Source organism: Ambystoma mexicanum, chromosome 6q (assembly GCF_040938575.1).
Source record: "Ambystoma mexicanum isolate Mex_15411 chromosome 6q, UKY_AmexF1_1, whole genome shotgun sequence".
Lineage (NCBI taxonomy): Eukaryota > Metazoa > Chordata > Amphibia > Caudata > Ambystomatidae > Ambystoma > Ambystoma mexicanum.
This window is the reverse complement of record NC_090937.1, coordinates 7,945,066-7,957,856: the sequence shown is the minus strand read 5'-3', so window position 1 is coordinate 7,957,856 and position 12,791 is coordinate 7,945,066. Positions and strand designations below refer to the sequence as shown.

General features: G+C 42.4%; 1 protein-coding gene across 1 annotated transcript in view; it reads left to right on the top strand.

Moving 5' to 3' along the window:
• The window catches only part of LOC138515709 (stimulated by retinoic acid gene 6 protein-like), an 859,180-nt gene that overhangs the window by 292,827 nt on the left and 553,562 nt on the right, over positions 1–12,791 (top strand). The window contains exons 8-9 of the mRNA XM_069630368.1: positions 3,650–3,723; positions 9,818–9,926. Of these exons, the coding sequence (XP_069486469.1) occupies positions 3,650–3,723; positions 9,818–9,926 (183 nt within the window). The remainder of the gene's footprint in view (positions 1–3,649; positions 3,724–9,817; positions 9,927–12,791) is intronic.

Genomic DNA, 12,791 nt, shown 5'->3' with positions numbered 1-12,791 from the left:
GATCAATAATGCCTGCTAAAACGTCTATCCCGAACTTCCATGCTAGGCCAGATTTTGGGAGCAATAGGATGTAACACCCTGGATGGGGGTATCAAAACCAAGTCTGTAGGAATCATTCCTCTTTGCCCATGGGGTATAATAGATTCCCTACTGCTACACATATCAAACCCTATTGATTCCTTGGTGGCAACGGAAGGGTTAGAGGCCCTCTGACAATGTTTTTGAAATTGTAGAGTTCCCCAATTAGTTTCAATTGAGTCACATCCCACTTCTAACACCACATGTAAGGAACCCATGGTGGCAGCAGTAAAGACAGACACAATTGATCACAGTTCAACAGTGTTTATTAAACTGAGATTGCAGGTTGGAAAAATGCCTTATCTAAACCTAAAGCTAAGATGGGAACAAGCTACGACCATCAAATGAAAAAGAAGCAGTTTTAGTGGTGTCTTGTCAAATAAAAGGGGCCTATACTAAGAAAAACCTATTGCCAGTCCTTACGCTAAATACAAAAAAAGTGTGGGATAAGGTTCACAAAAAAAGAAAGAAGTGTTCACAAATGATAAGTCAGGATGTGTAACCAGGGTCTCCCTTCCCCACGTTTTCAGCACGGGATAAGGTGGGCCATCTGTGTACAGTACACGCTTAAGCTTTCCCAACATGAGATGACCATTCCATTCTCAGCTATCAAGACTGTCGATGGCCAAGTCTCTTTACTCTTAAAAGTCTCTTGCCTTCGAGGACCGGATGAATTCAAAATAACAAATCAAAGTTCCTTTTCAAATGGACGATGGGTGGTTACTTTTTTACCCCCCCCCCGTGGATCCTCCTCTTCTCGGTCTCGGATCCTAAACAATTACTTGGATGTCAGCCTCCCACCGCCAGGTTCACTATGGCTTTTTCAAAGGTATTTTCTTCTTGGCATTCACAAATCTTAAAGGGCCTCATTTCTAGTAGGGCGGTAAGGGTTAACGGTCACCGGTAACGAGACCGGTGCTGTTAAACCCTTACTGCCCTACTACGAGTTCTCTTTGCCGGTCCTTCCTTAATGCCTGCTTTTAGGATGGGACCCGCAAAGAGACTCTGGGGTCAATAACGGTACCATAATTTACGGTACCGTTATTGCCGCCTTCCCCCTTCCCATTGAGCACTATGGGGGCTCAAATGGGAATGGGGAATGGCCCTGGTGAATGGGGAATTACCGGTCCCTCCGACCTCGGAATGGACCGGTAATTACTCCATTCACCAGGCCGGAGTTTGGACGTGTTCAGAGGAATGCATGCCGCAAATAGCGGCGTGGTTACTTCCGAACTCGGAATGATGCCCAATGTCTATTTAAACAGTTCCTTGTGGACATCCCTCTGCTGGGTTCACTTTTGTCAACACACTGTTTCTTGGGACTTTAGACTTCGCCCCTCTTTATTGGCATCCCTCCATCGAGTTCACTCTTGCCACTTCACATTTCCTTTTGCTTTCTTTTCATGCAGGATTCAACGTTTATCGATGAAAGACTTTTGACTACACAGGGATTTTGCTGGACCCCTGCATTGACCACTTTGCATAGACCAGAGTCTCTCGAGTTAGCACCCACATAGTGCCGATCCCCTCTGCAGCTTGTCTTCCCTTAACAATTTATAGTTCTTTGAACTTTTCTGAATGTGCCACTTTGCGACGTTCATTCAACACAGCTCGGTTTCTTATCGGTTTTCCCACGACTCACCGGCTGTGATGAACCACTTGGCTTTCCTTGTATCTGGAGTCAAGGCCAGTACAATGGTAGCAGGCATCTCCTTCGGTCCTGCTTATCAGCGTAGGAACGCTCTGTGTACCGTTGACATCAGCTGCAATAAACTTGAGCTATTGTTCGCGGTCTTACGATTCCTTCTGGGGAGGTCTCACAGGACTGGCTCGGAAAGGGCAAGGTTGCTTCTCTCCTTGTCCCCCTCTCATTTTGCACCGTCTTTCTCCTCCTCTTGAACTGCCGTGCCTCAATAGCTATCTCGTCGTGCGGTCTGCCTTGCTCATACTGTGCTCTCGTGCTCCACCTTTTATCCCTGTGGGGAAGGGAAAGGGCAGTCAGGTGTGTGTGATTCTGGTCAATTGCCTGACTTTGCCTGACCCTAGTATTGGGACATGTCAGGTAAACGGCTCTAATGTTAGTCCTTTGTCTTTTGTGGTGTGCGAAAGTGTTCATGTCGGAAAAGGGGGGGGGCAGTGTTTTAGACTATCCTATGCGGTAGGATGGGGAAAAGGTGTTAGAATAAGGGGGATACCGCGTCGCACCCGTCGGTGTCCCACTGCCACTCCTGATGACCCCCCATTCAGGTGCTCCTCCCTCACTGATCCACCCCCAGGAACTGGATCCAATAGCGGTGGCTGTGTCCTGGCCACCTGGATGACAAATCCCTGGGGGCTAGTTAGGGAGACATCTTCAGGTTTCTCATAGCAGTTACAAGTTCTTACATCAGTCTCACGACCAGTTACTACCCCCAGATTTTGCTTCCTCTGGGATTTCCTCCTCTTGCTGCTATACTAGTAGACCTTAGTTTGATTTTGGGAGGTTTTGCCACCCACACTGTTTCACTACTTAAGTCCAGATAGTGATATCATCCAGCAGGTCAGCCTCCGTAGTCAGGCTGCCAAAGCGGTTTGAAAGAGGAATATCAGTCACCCTAAGAATATCCTGAGTAACTAAGTGCTGCGCATACCTCCTCGGGTCAGCGGGAAGGGCTAAGCAGGCTTCCTGTTCATCAGCACCCACATTAGAAGTGAATGACATTGTGATACCAGTGCCTATAATTTCGGTCCCCACCCATAGCCCGCCAGCTGCTTACTTTATATACATGGATAGTCATATGAGCAATTAAGTGGTTGCCCCCTATAAAGAAAACTGGCTGCTTATTTCTTTCCCCTTAAGTGCCAGGCTATTATTGAAGTCTAAGTAAAAAGGACGAGTTTACTCGTCCTTGGCACTTAAAGGTAGTGTAATGTACAACAACAATATGATAAGCATTGTGAGAAGGAAGAGTAAATCAATAACTGTTCCATTTTTGCATTTTGCTACTCCAGTTCTTGTATATATACAACTGACTGCAAAATGGCTGAGGAGCTGAATTACACTTCTCATGCCTTATTAAAATGAAGAATTATTCAGGTGAATGCAACATGTTTTTAATTATTCGAGGATATGTATCCTTGTAAAATGTAAACATTGACTTTAACTTACTAATGTATTATAACTGACGGCTATGCAATTACATTTCTTGCATTTTAAAAAAAGGCTACATAAATCAAATTCCGCACATTTGTTTAGTTTTAGTATTCATTCTATGGACGTTGTGGTTTTAAAAGTGAAGCGAAGGCCATTTTGAGTGGCTTGTCCACGGTTCAACGGAGCAAAAAGAAAATAACACATTCAAATAAGTGTGTGTTCTCAGCAGAACCTGTGCCTGCCACAAGAAATTCAATTAAATATGCAGCATATCAAACCCAAAAATAGCATGGCGTTTAGCCTAATCGTCTAAGCACTTCTGAACATACTGCTCACATATTCATTTGTTAAACATTTATAATATGGTGATATTGATGGGCTTACCACTATGGTATGTCAACCATGAAAGTAACACGCCTGATTTGTGTTTTCATGCAGGAAGAACAACAGGTCCTGCTACAGCACCAGGCTGACCATGTGAAGCGGCTTATGTGGAAACCTTCCGCATTGCAGTAGGTTTGATGCCCTTTTTTTGAAAAAAAATGTGAAGTTATTTCAGTTTATCTTCATTTTTCATTTCTTTTAGGAAGGGGTATTTCTTCAAATCTGCCCTATGGCGAGTTTAGTACAGGTGGTAGTGGAATGGCTGGATAACCCCCGCGAGTATTCCAGCCATACCACTGCCGCCAGTGGCAACTAATGACTGAATTTGACTTCGCTGTCCCTTTACAACTTTAGTTTGTCACTTTGATGGTAGAAATTAATGATATACAGTAGGGGTTCATACCGCTTTTGTATTTTAATTTTTTAAATGTATATTTTTTTTAAATGTCCACAAGGGTACATTTAAGATATGTATGCAGTGCTTACCTTCTGAATAGTTTAAAAAGTTGAAAATTATGTTGGCCTCATTTTAAGATTTGTACCTCTCCTTTTTGGGAGAGGTAAAAACAAGCATAACCTAGGCTGAAATCCACCGAAGAACTTTATGTACAGTGTTATTCCATGGGAATACTGCCACAATTAATGCCTCCAACCCCTGAATCCAGCAGATGGTAATAGCACATTTATTTTGAGAATGCTGCTGGAATTACCATTTCTGCAAAACCTGTAATCACTCCTTAATTGTTTTTATTGAGGCAAAAAGGGAACAAGGGGCAGTGGAACAAATCAAATCACACAACCAACATTTTTTTGAAAGAACACTTTGAGGCTGCAAAATAAAAAAATTAGGAATTTTATTTTATTCTATTAGAAAAGAGTAGTTTCACATCTTACCTCTGACCGAGACACTTTGTTGGCAAACATAAGATGAAGACCTCTTTTTCCCACAACCCCCAACCAACATCTAGCACATGCATTTGAGCTAGGTAGTAGACGGGTCTGCTGAACAAAGCGAGAGAAGCGAGGGGTATTTTGGGAGATGGCTATAGGGTTGAGGAAGAGGAATGGGGAGGGATTAAACAACAATGACCACCTGAAACTATCAGTAACCGATGAAACTGCCCCAGTAGCAAAACGAGGCAGAAATATTGGATCAGGTACCGTGCAATTCTATAAAGTTGCTGAAAATACTATATAGTAGATAGTAGATCTGTGTCTGTACTATTTAAAATGTTGTCAGGGTTCTGAGCAATAGTAACAGTAATAGTAATGTTGCGGGGCGACACCCCCGCAACCCCCGCTCCCCATGATCAGTGTGTATTAGCCAATTTGTTCGAATATATATGGTTGAATGGTACAGGCCAAATTCAGTCAAATGTATTTGAACAAATCTACTAATACCCATTTTGCAGGGTCTGTGCATCCTCTGCTAGGTCCCTAGAATCCAGAAATGAGAAAACGCCCACCCCGTAGACCCTCGAAGCAAACCACTAACCAGAGTGTCAACCCAGAGGAGGTGGCAGGACATTTTATAGACCGAGACTCTCAGTCAATTAGTGAGCGAATTTGTAGGAGAAAGGACGACAGTTGGATCAGGAAGAATGTATTTAGAGAAGCTGGACAAAGGACAGCAGAAGGAGTCGAAAGATGGGAGGTTGGAGATGGAAACAGGAGAGGAGGCACTGGAAGGTCAGAGGGGGAGATAGCCCTGATCCAGATTAGTGGGATTAAGGAGGTGGAGGATGAAGTTACATTGAATGATACAGAGAATGTAAGTGAGGTTGGAGATACAGTTGTAAAAGATCAAGGAGATGTGTCAATAGACTCTAAAGAGGAGGTGTACATGTGTCAGAAGGGCGAGGTAAAGGTATACATAAGGGCACTGAATGTTTTTGTTAAAGGAGGTTGGAGAGTCCTCTGAGGAGGTTGAGGGAAATCAGGAGGTGGAGACTGGAGGCTTGGCTGAGGGGCAGCAGTAGAAATGAAGATAGTGGAGGAGGAGAGTCACAAGGAGGCGATAGGAGGAGAGAGGAAGGAACGGGAGGAGATGCGTAGAGAAGTATCAAATGACTAAAGAGACCAAGTATAGGGAGTAGGAGGGTGAGGCTTGCAGGGGAAAAATAGAGACAGCTATTTAGGATTAAAAGGGCGCAGGAGACAAACAACTGCAGAGGAAAAAGAGGGAGCTTCGAGGGAGAGATAAAGAGTTTGTGAGACAACTAAAAAAAGAAATAGGAAAGGAAAAGGAAGAGGTTGGAATAAAAACCCAGAGGGTTGAGAGGAGAGTGGCATGCAGGTGGGTCAATACGACCTACCAGCTAGAAGAGGAGAACAAAGAAGAAGAGCTGGAGGAGAAAAGAGCAAGAGGAGTTAGATATTGGAAAGGGGACACTCTGATGATGAAGGGAGCTTCATGTCATGGAGACAGAGCAAGAGTGGCAGGTAGGCCAATCTCCCATGACCTATGAGGAAGAGCTTAGAATTTGGGAGACAGATGTGGAAACGTAAAGAAGGATTGAAGAGGGAAAAGCTCAGGCAGCTGGTAAGAGGATGGAAGTGATTGCAGTTTCAGAGGGTCAAATCTGGCCCTAGACAAGCATTAGTTGTGGGAGGAGGAAAGAGCCAGTGGAGAGACAAGGAGAGTGGCTTAGAGAAGATCAGTGATTGAGAAGGGGGAGACGGGGAGACAAGAGGAACAATGGGGAACCTTTGTGGCTAGAGCACAGTCTCCTGTAGGCTGCCAACCCAGCTGACTCCAGCTCCCTCCCTAGAAGAAGCTGCTGTGCACCCTTCCCTTCCAAGAAATCCCGGAAGCAGCTGCCTACGACTTACCAAGAAGCAAGGTTTGGGAACCCCTTTAATCCCCGACTGGGTGAGGACCAGACAAATAAGGGCAGAATGAGAGGACTGTTAAAAGTGGACACCGACTCCAGAAAAAAGGTCAGGTCAAAAACTTGAGACAGCATATTTTCAGGGGTGCCCTTCTGTGCACAGTTTCTGGGGTGAGATTTCTAATACACTACTTGAGATGATGGATATCCCCCCCACTACGTTGGCACCAGTCAAGTATCTTCTAGGGGATATAAGTAAAGTAGCAGTGAGGGTCAGGCAACTGTTTAATGTAGCTTGTGTTGTTGCCAAGAAATGTGTACTCAGGTATTGGAAATGGAAGAGTGGCCCAACGGACGCAGAATGGTTATGTGACCTATATATACATCTGAGAGAGAGGAGTTGTACATAGCCTCTGTCCCTTTGTGCTATAGACCCAAAGACACCTGGGCCCCATTACATGCCTTCCTGACAACTACAGAAGACTAGGGTTTGGTTAAAGTGAGCCTTGATTAGCTATCACAATCCCCTCGTACTTACTCGTAAATAGACACCCCACCTCTGCTTTGGTCATGGGTATCTGGACAGTGTGCTAGATGTACTCCCACAAGATGTTTCTGCTTACCATAACTACTGTAACATGTCAATGCTCAACTTCACATGTGTATGCTACCATATTGCCCTTTAAGCTCATTGTTAACTGTAAAAAAAGTTATTAAAAACAAAACCTGAGAGAACCTTTCTAGTTTTCTTCATGTACCTCATTTGTTATTTTGACCCAACGATCTCAGGATAAACCTTTCTTGCACTTTATGTTCAAGTCTGTCTGCCTATTGATTCAAAGGGATTGTCCTGATAGAACACCAGCAATTACTTCAAAGTATTTTACTTTGAAGTAATTACTTAGAATTTACTTCAATTTAAATAGATAGTTGTGGGTTAAGGAGTTAAAAGGGGGGGGGTTGTAGTAGGGGTAGTAGTGAAGGGGAAGGGGTTGTATAGGGGAACCCCCCAAATTAAAAACAAAAATTGAAGTAAAAATTCAAAGTCATTACTTTGGCAAATAACATGGTACCCCTGAGAGTATCTAGAGCGCTTATTGGATGCCATGGATGTCTTCTTAGTATCACATATTGGTATTCAATTAAGAAGGGGTGTAAGCGGTTATCAAAATACCCAATGCTTTATGCTTTGGGAGCTGGCAATCTTGGATCCTCTTGTTCACAGGATGGAAATGGAGGCATATTTTGTAAGCAGCATCCAGCTTCCTGTTGTTTGCAGTAAATGCCTCAATGCATTAAATACATCTGTGCAAGTTTGGACTGTTAGGAGCAGTTTTTAACTTTGAAAGAAATAAAATATGACAACCCAACGGTACATTAAGGCTGTCTGAATTGCAACCGTTTGGCTTCTTGTACAGCTTCTTTCTTCTGTGGCCTATTTAATATTGAATACATTCTAATTGCATGCAAGATAATTGTAGCTTTGACCTAATTACTGGCAATCTAGCACATGTTCTCCACCTCTTAATGGTCATGGGTAATACCGCTACTTGTAAAGCAAAAGAACAGAGGTCACCTAATATAGCAGACATGCCTACATCAGAAGTAAGTGCTAAAAAAGCCTCAGAAAAAGAAACGTGTGATGTAGAAGAAGAACGGACAGCCTAGATTCTGAACTTAGTGAATACTAGCTACCAGAAGGGATTTGGCTATCCTCAGAGAAATTCAACATAAAATAATGAGCTTTAAGTATGAATGGACAAAATACATCTTGGCACACCGTGCCAAAGTCTTCACAATGGAAACTAGAGATAATAACCTGGAACCAGTGTGAATTAATTTGCAAATGATTATGCTGAACTTGTTGAAGAACAGCTACACTCTGCATGCAAATAAGCAGGAGGTTGAAGAGACCATACATAAGGTAGGTGTTTAGACTTTCTTGACATGGAGTTTTGTTTTATCATCCGTTCTTAACACTAGTTGACCTAGTGGGGCACAATAATTGCACTGAACTTTATTTGAATGTAGAAACGAGCTGAGCACACCTCTCTAAATTGTATCGCGGAGCAAGGATGATTATTGTCTCCTAGACCTAGGTAAGATCCTTACCTGCTTAGGCATTTTGGTTATCTCTGCTGTTCATTTGTTCTTAAGAATTTCCACTGATCATAATGCTCATGTTTCTGCAGACAACACAAATTGAGTTGTGGAGTTGATGAAGAGGAGTTTTCCTCTGGATGAGATTTTCAGACTTATTGTCAGCCACCGGAATCCAGGTGAATAGGGTTCCTTAATATGGAAGTTAGATTCTCCACTTTTTTCTGACACCTATGAAGTTCAACACAGAAATGCCTAATATATTGTATTTACATTGTAGTAATTGAAGAATGAGACTGTTGAACTGATGACCTAATTCAAGCTCCTGACGAAAGGGACTACCCGAAATACGTAGAGCTCTGTATCTCTTAATTTGACCACATTATTAAATGATTGTTTGATCTAATTAGCTCTGAAAGTATCCTAATTTCAAGTGTCCTCGAATCACTGTTTTTTTATGATAAATTGGTAACTCTAAAGTAACTCCTATTGTAAAAAAGAACAATTTTGGTTGTGTTGTACAGGGGACACAAGGGTCCTTACTTATGACTCTTTCCTTTCTTTGCTATTATACTCCACCTGGTGCCAGGGTGGCTACACTCTCTTATGCACCCTAAGTATCCTTATCACATTGAATTTGCTATTAACACTTGGAGTGCAACATCAGGGTTTTTCCCGATAAGCCTGGGGGCAATGCACAATCAAAACCTTCCATAATATTACCAGTTAGAGTATTAATCAGTTTATCTGTGCTCAGCTTCTTATTAAGGTAAATAGGGACAGACAAATATATCGGAAAAGTAACAGATTCCAGTTCCATCCTTTGGGGGGACTTAATTTGGCTGTTTTCCTGTTTGTCGGCTACAAATGCCATTGTGAAGGGGAGCTAAAAGTGTTTTGTACAGACCGTAGGTAGTGTTTGATCCACAGATACAAATCATGCATCATCAAATAAGTGAATGTGTAACTCCCTAAACCCACCCCTCACAGTACCTTAAACCAACTTTGCACTGCAGAGCATTCAGAACAGATTTTCTTAGTAAAATGCCATTTTCATCATCACTGAATTACATCTGTAGAGCGTTTTGTACAGTCTTTACGATAGTTTTTTTCTGCATGTCCTCTTTTAAATCTTTATCTGCTGTCAAACAATGTTTAATTCTATGTACTTTTTTACATATTTGATTGGCGGGAGAATCATTCTGCTTGGTTGTTTTAAAAAATGTACAAGAATAATAATTCTATAAATCAGTGTTTCAAGTGTCTTGATGGTACGTTCATTTATTTTCAGGAACGAGAAATCATGGTTTCAACGAAAGATATACGAGTGGGATCCATATTTTAAATTCCCCAGCCGGATGGTCTTCACGTCGGTGCTCACCTTAACGTGCCTTTACATTGTACGTGGGTTTTCTTACAATTTGGGATTTCTTTTTGTCTATTATAAAATCACTAATTTGCCTTAGATGTCACATATTCCTGGCCTTTCGAACTACAGTGTGATTCCAGAAAAACGGCGGCGTGCTCACTATTGAGAAGGATTATTGTGAATTATGACAACATGAAGCCGGGGTGAGTGGATTTGTTTGGCATGTGCTAGCCATGGCTTCCATTATGCAGGGTATGTAGCCTGTAACTCTCCAGACAACTCCCATAATTGCTAGCCGGTATAGTCAATGGTGAGGGATTATGGGAATCATAGGAAAAAATGTTTGAAGGGATGCAGGTTGCTTAATCCTGCTTATATGATATTCAATTTTTCAAATATAAGAACGTTTAAAAAAATATCATACTCAGGACAGTTACACCGCCAAGGCATTATCACACAAACATGTACAGAAATCCATGCATTTCATTGTCCAATTATTGCAATTTCTCAAGTACACAGAGGCTTCACGTGTTTAAATCCATTTCTCTGTTTTTGCTAGCAAAGACCCGCCAGTCTGCAAACTTTCTGTATAATGATTTCATTTAATTTGTGATGTCATCTTTGATGTCCTGGGTGTTAGTGTTAGGAGTGCATGGCGTTGGCATGAGTTATGGTTTCATAGCTTACCATAACTGTCGAATTTCTTGGGTTTTACTCACTTTTACTTGTAACCATAACTTCCCATTAACAAAGTTATTTCTCTGAATTTGGTAGGTTTTTATTAGTGCAACTTAACCATAGTGTCCCCTTAACAAAGTTTTGTCACTGAATATATACATTACATGGCCTGCAGTAGCGGCCATGTAGTTATGGTTAAGTTGCTCAACTGATAGGAAGAGCACTTTTTGGATGGCTTATCACTTCGCTCACGAATCCTTGCCAAACTTTGCAAAAAGAGTATATGGCACGCTCTGAGTTGTTTTGGTAAGTTTCATAAGGTTTCGTCAAGGGATGCAAAGTTATAGGGAGGATCCCAAAAAATGTTGTTTTTCCATAGACGCAATGGAAAAAAACATTTGCTCATGCCTACAGTCTAAACCGCTGGTTGGATTTTTACCAAATTTGCAGAAGGAGCGGTGGCATAGTGCAGAAAGCATGCTTTTGTAAATTTGGTGTAAATCCGTGCAGTAGGTTTGTTTAAAACGGGCTAAAAGCAGGTACAAAAAAAATTAGTGATATCTGGGTTCGGTCCGCAAACCCACTTCCCTGTTCGGTCCGCAGATGGGCATCCGATTGGCCTAGAGGGCGACGTGAAGTCCCCAGACATCGGACGCGCCCACTGATTGGATGGTGAAAAGCATGAAGTGCGTCAGATTTTTGGATACGTCCGCCATGTTGGATTCGCGGACGGCTGCCCGTGTCCATGGACATTGCAGTAAAAACATATTAAAAAAGGTGAAAAGCAGTTTTTGGATGGCTTATTACATTTTGGAATTCTACTCTACACCTGATTCTGGATGGTGTTGCAAAGTTTGGTGGGATTCTGTCAAGAGGGGGCAATATTACAGGGGGGGCCCAAAATATTGTAAAGGCTTATACATTTGGTGCCATTTGATGAATCTACACAAAAGTTTGTAAAAATATTTTAGATCTAGATATGAATGTTTTTGTAAAGTTTGGTTGGATTTTGTCAAGAGGGAGCTAAATTAACATAAACTTAACATTTGTAAATGGCTTATAACTTTGTTGCCATTTAACAAATGTGGACAAAAGTTTCCATAAAGATTATAGACCCAACCTTGAATGTTTGTGTAAAGTGTGAATGGGTTTTGTCAAGTGAGGGCTAAATTATATGACTATTGTATGTAAATACATTTTGACACTTTTGAAAAAATAAAACATGGACGGATTTCCAGCAAACTCATGTAAGGAGCATTGGCAAGGACCTTAAAGCATGGTTTTGCAAATTTGCCCATGTTTCATTTTTTGAAAAGTGTCATAATGTAGGTACAGAAAATAGTGATATACTTTTGGTGACTGAGGTATAGCCTGTGGCCATGGGCAGTGGCCAGATTGTCCCGGTCATGGCATAAGTCATGACCCGGACCATCTGGCTACTGGCCATGACCACGAGGGACAACAAATGGGGTTAAAGTGGCCATGTCCACCTGTGACCGGCTATGTGGTAATGTTATTAGAAAGTGGGATAGGTTTGAAAGGGAAAAAAATGGTGCTCTTGGTAATATGGTCATAGGGTTCTCTCTTTGCCTTCTGCAGGCTGCCATGGAAAGGGAAGAGGGGCTATGTACGGAGCCCCGCCTTCCCTTTCCATGGTGGCCATCTTGGAAAAGGATTTTCCTTCCTACAGCGGGATGCCGCAGGCGCCCCGGTGTAGGAAGAAAAATCCTTTATTTTTTTTGCACCCCAGGTTACCACTTTGGGACCCCGGGGTGCTAATGGTCTTCATCCCGCATTGCAAGGCCTGGAATGGGGATAACGGTCCGGAGCCCTCATTATCCACCCTCGCTTCGCTTGGGCCGATAACTTGGGCTGCGGGCCGTTATCCCCCGTCCCAGTCCCTGGAATGGGGATGAACGCCACATTATTCCCATTAGCATAACACAAAATGTTAATGGAAATGTTGGAAAATCTTATTGAGTCCGTATACTTTACTGCGAAATGTAAAGTAGATGGAGTGTATAAGATTTTTATTTTGTTCTATTTGTTAACTGTGAAAGGTGGTTCCTAAAGGAACCTTCCTTTTGTTGTTGTTTGATTTTTTGAATTTGTTGCAGGAGAGGTTAGAATGTAAGGTGGGGAGGGTAATGAGGGAAGAGGCACCAAGCACTAATATGGAGGGGCAGGTGGACAGGGGAAGATGTTGCGCGTGTGTTAC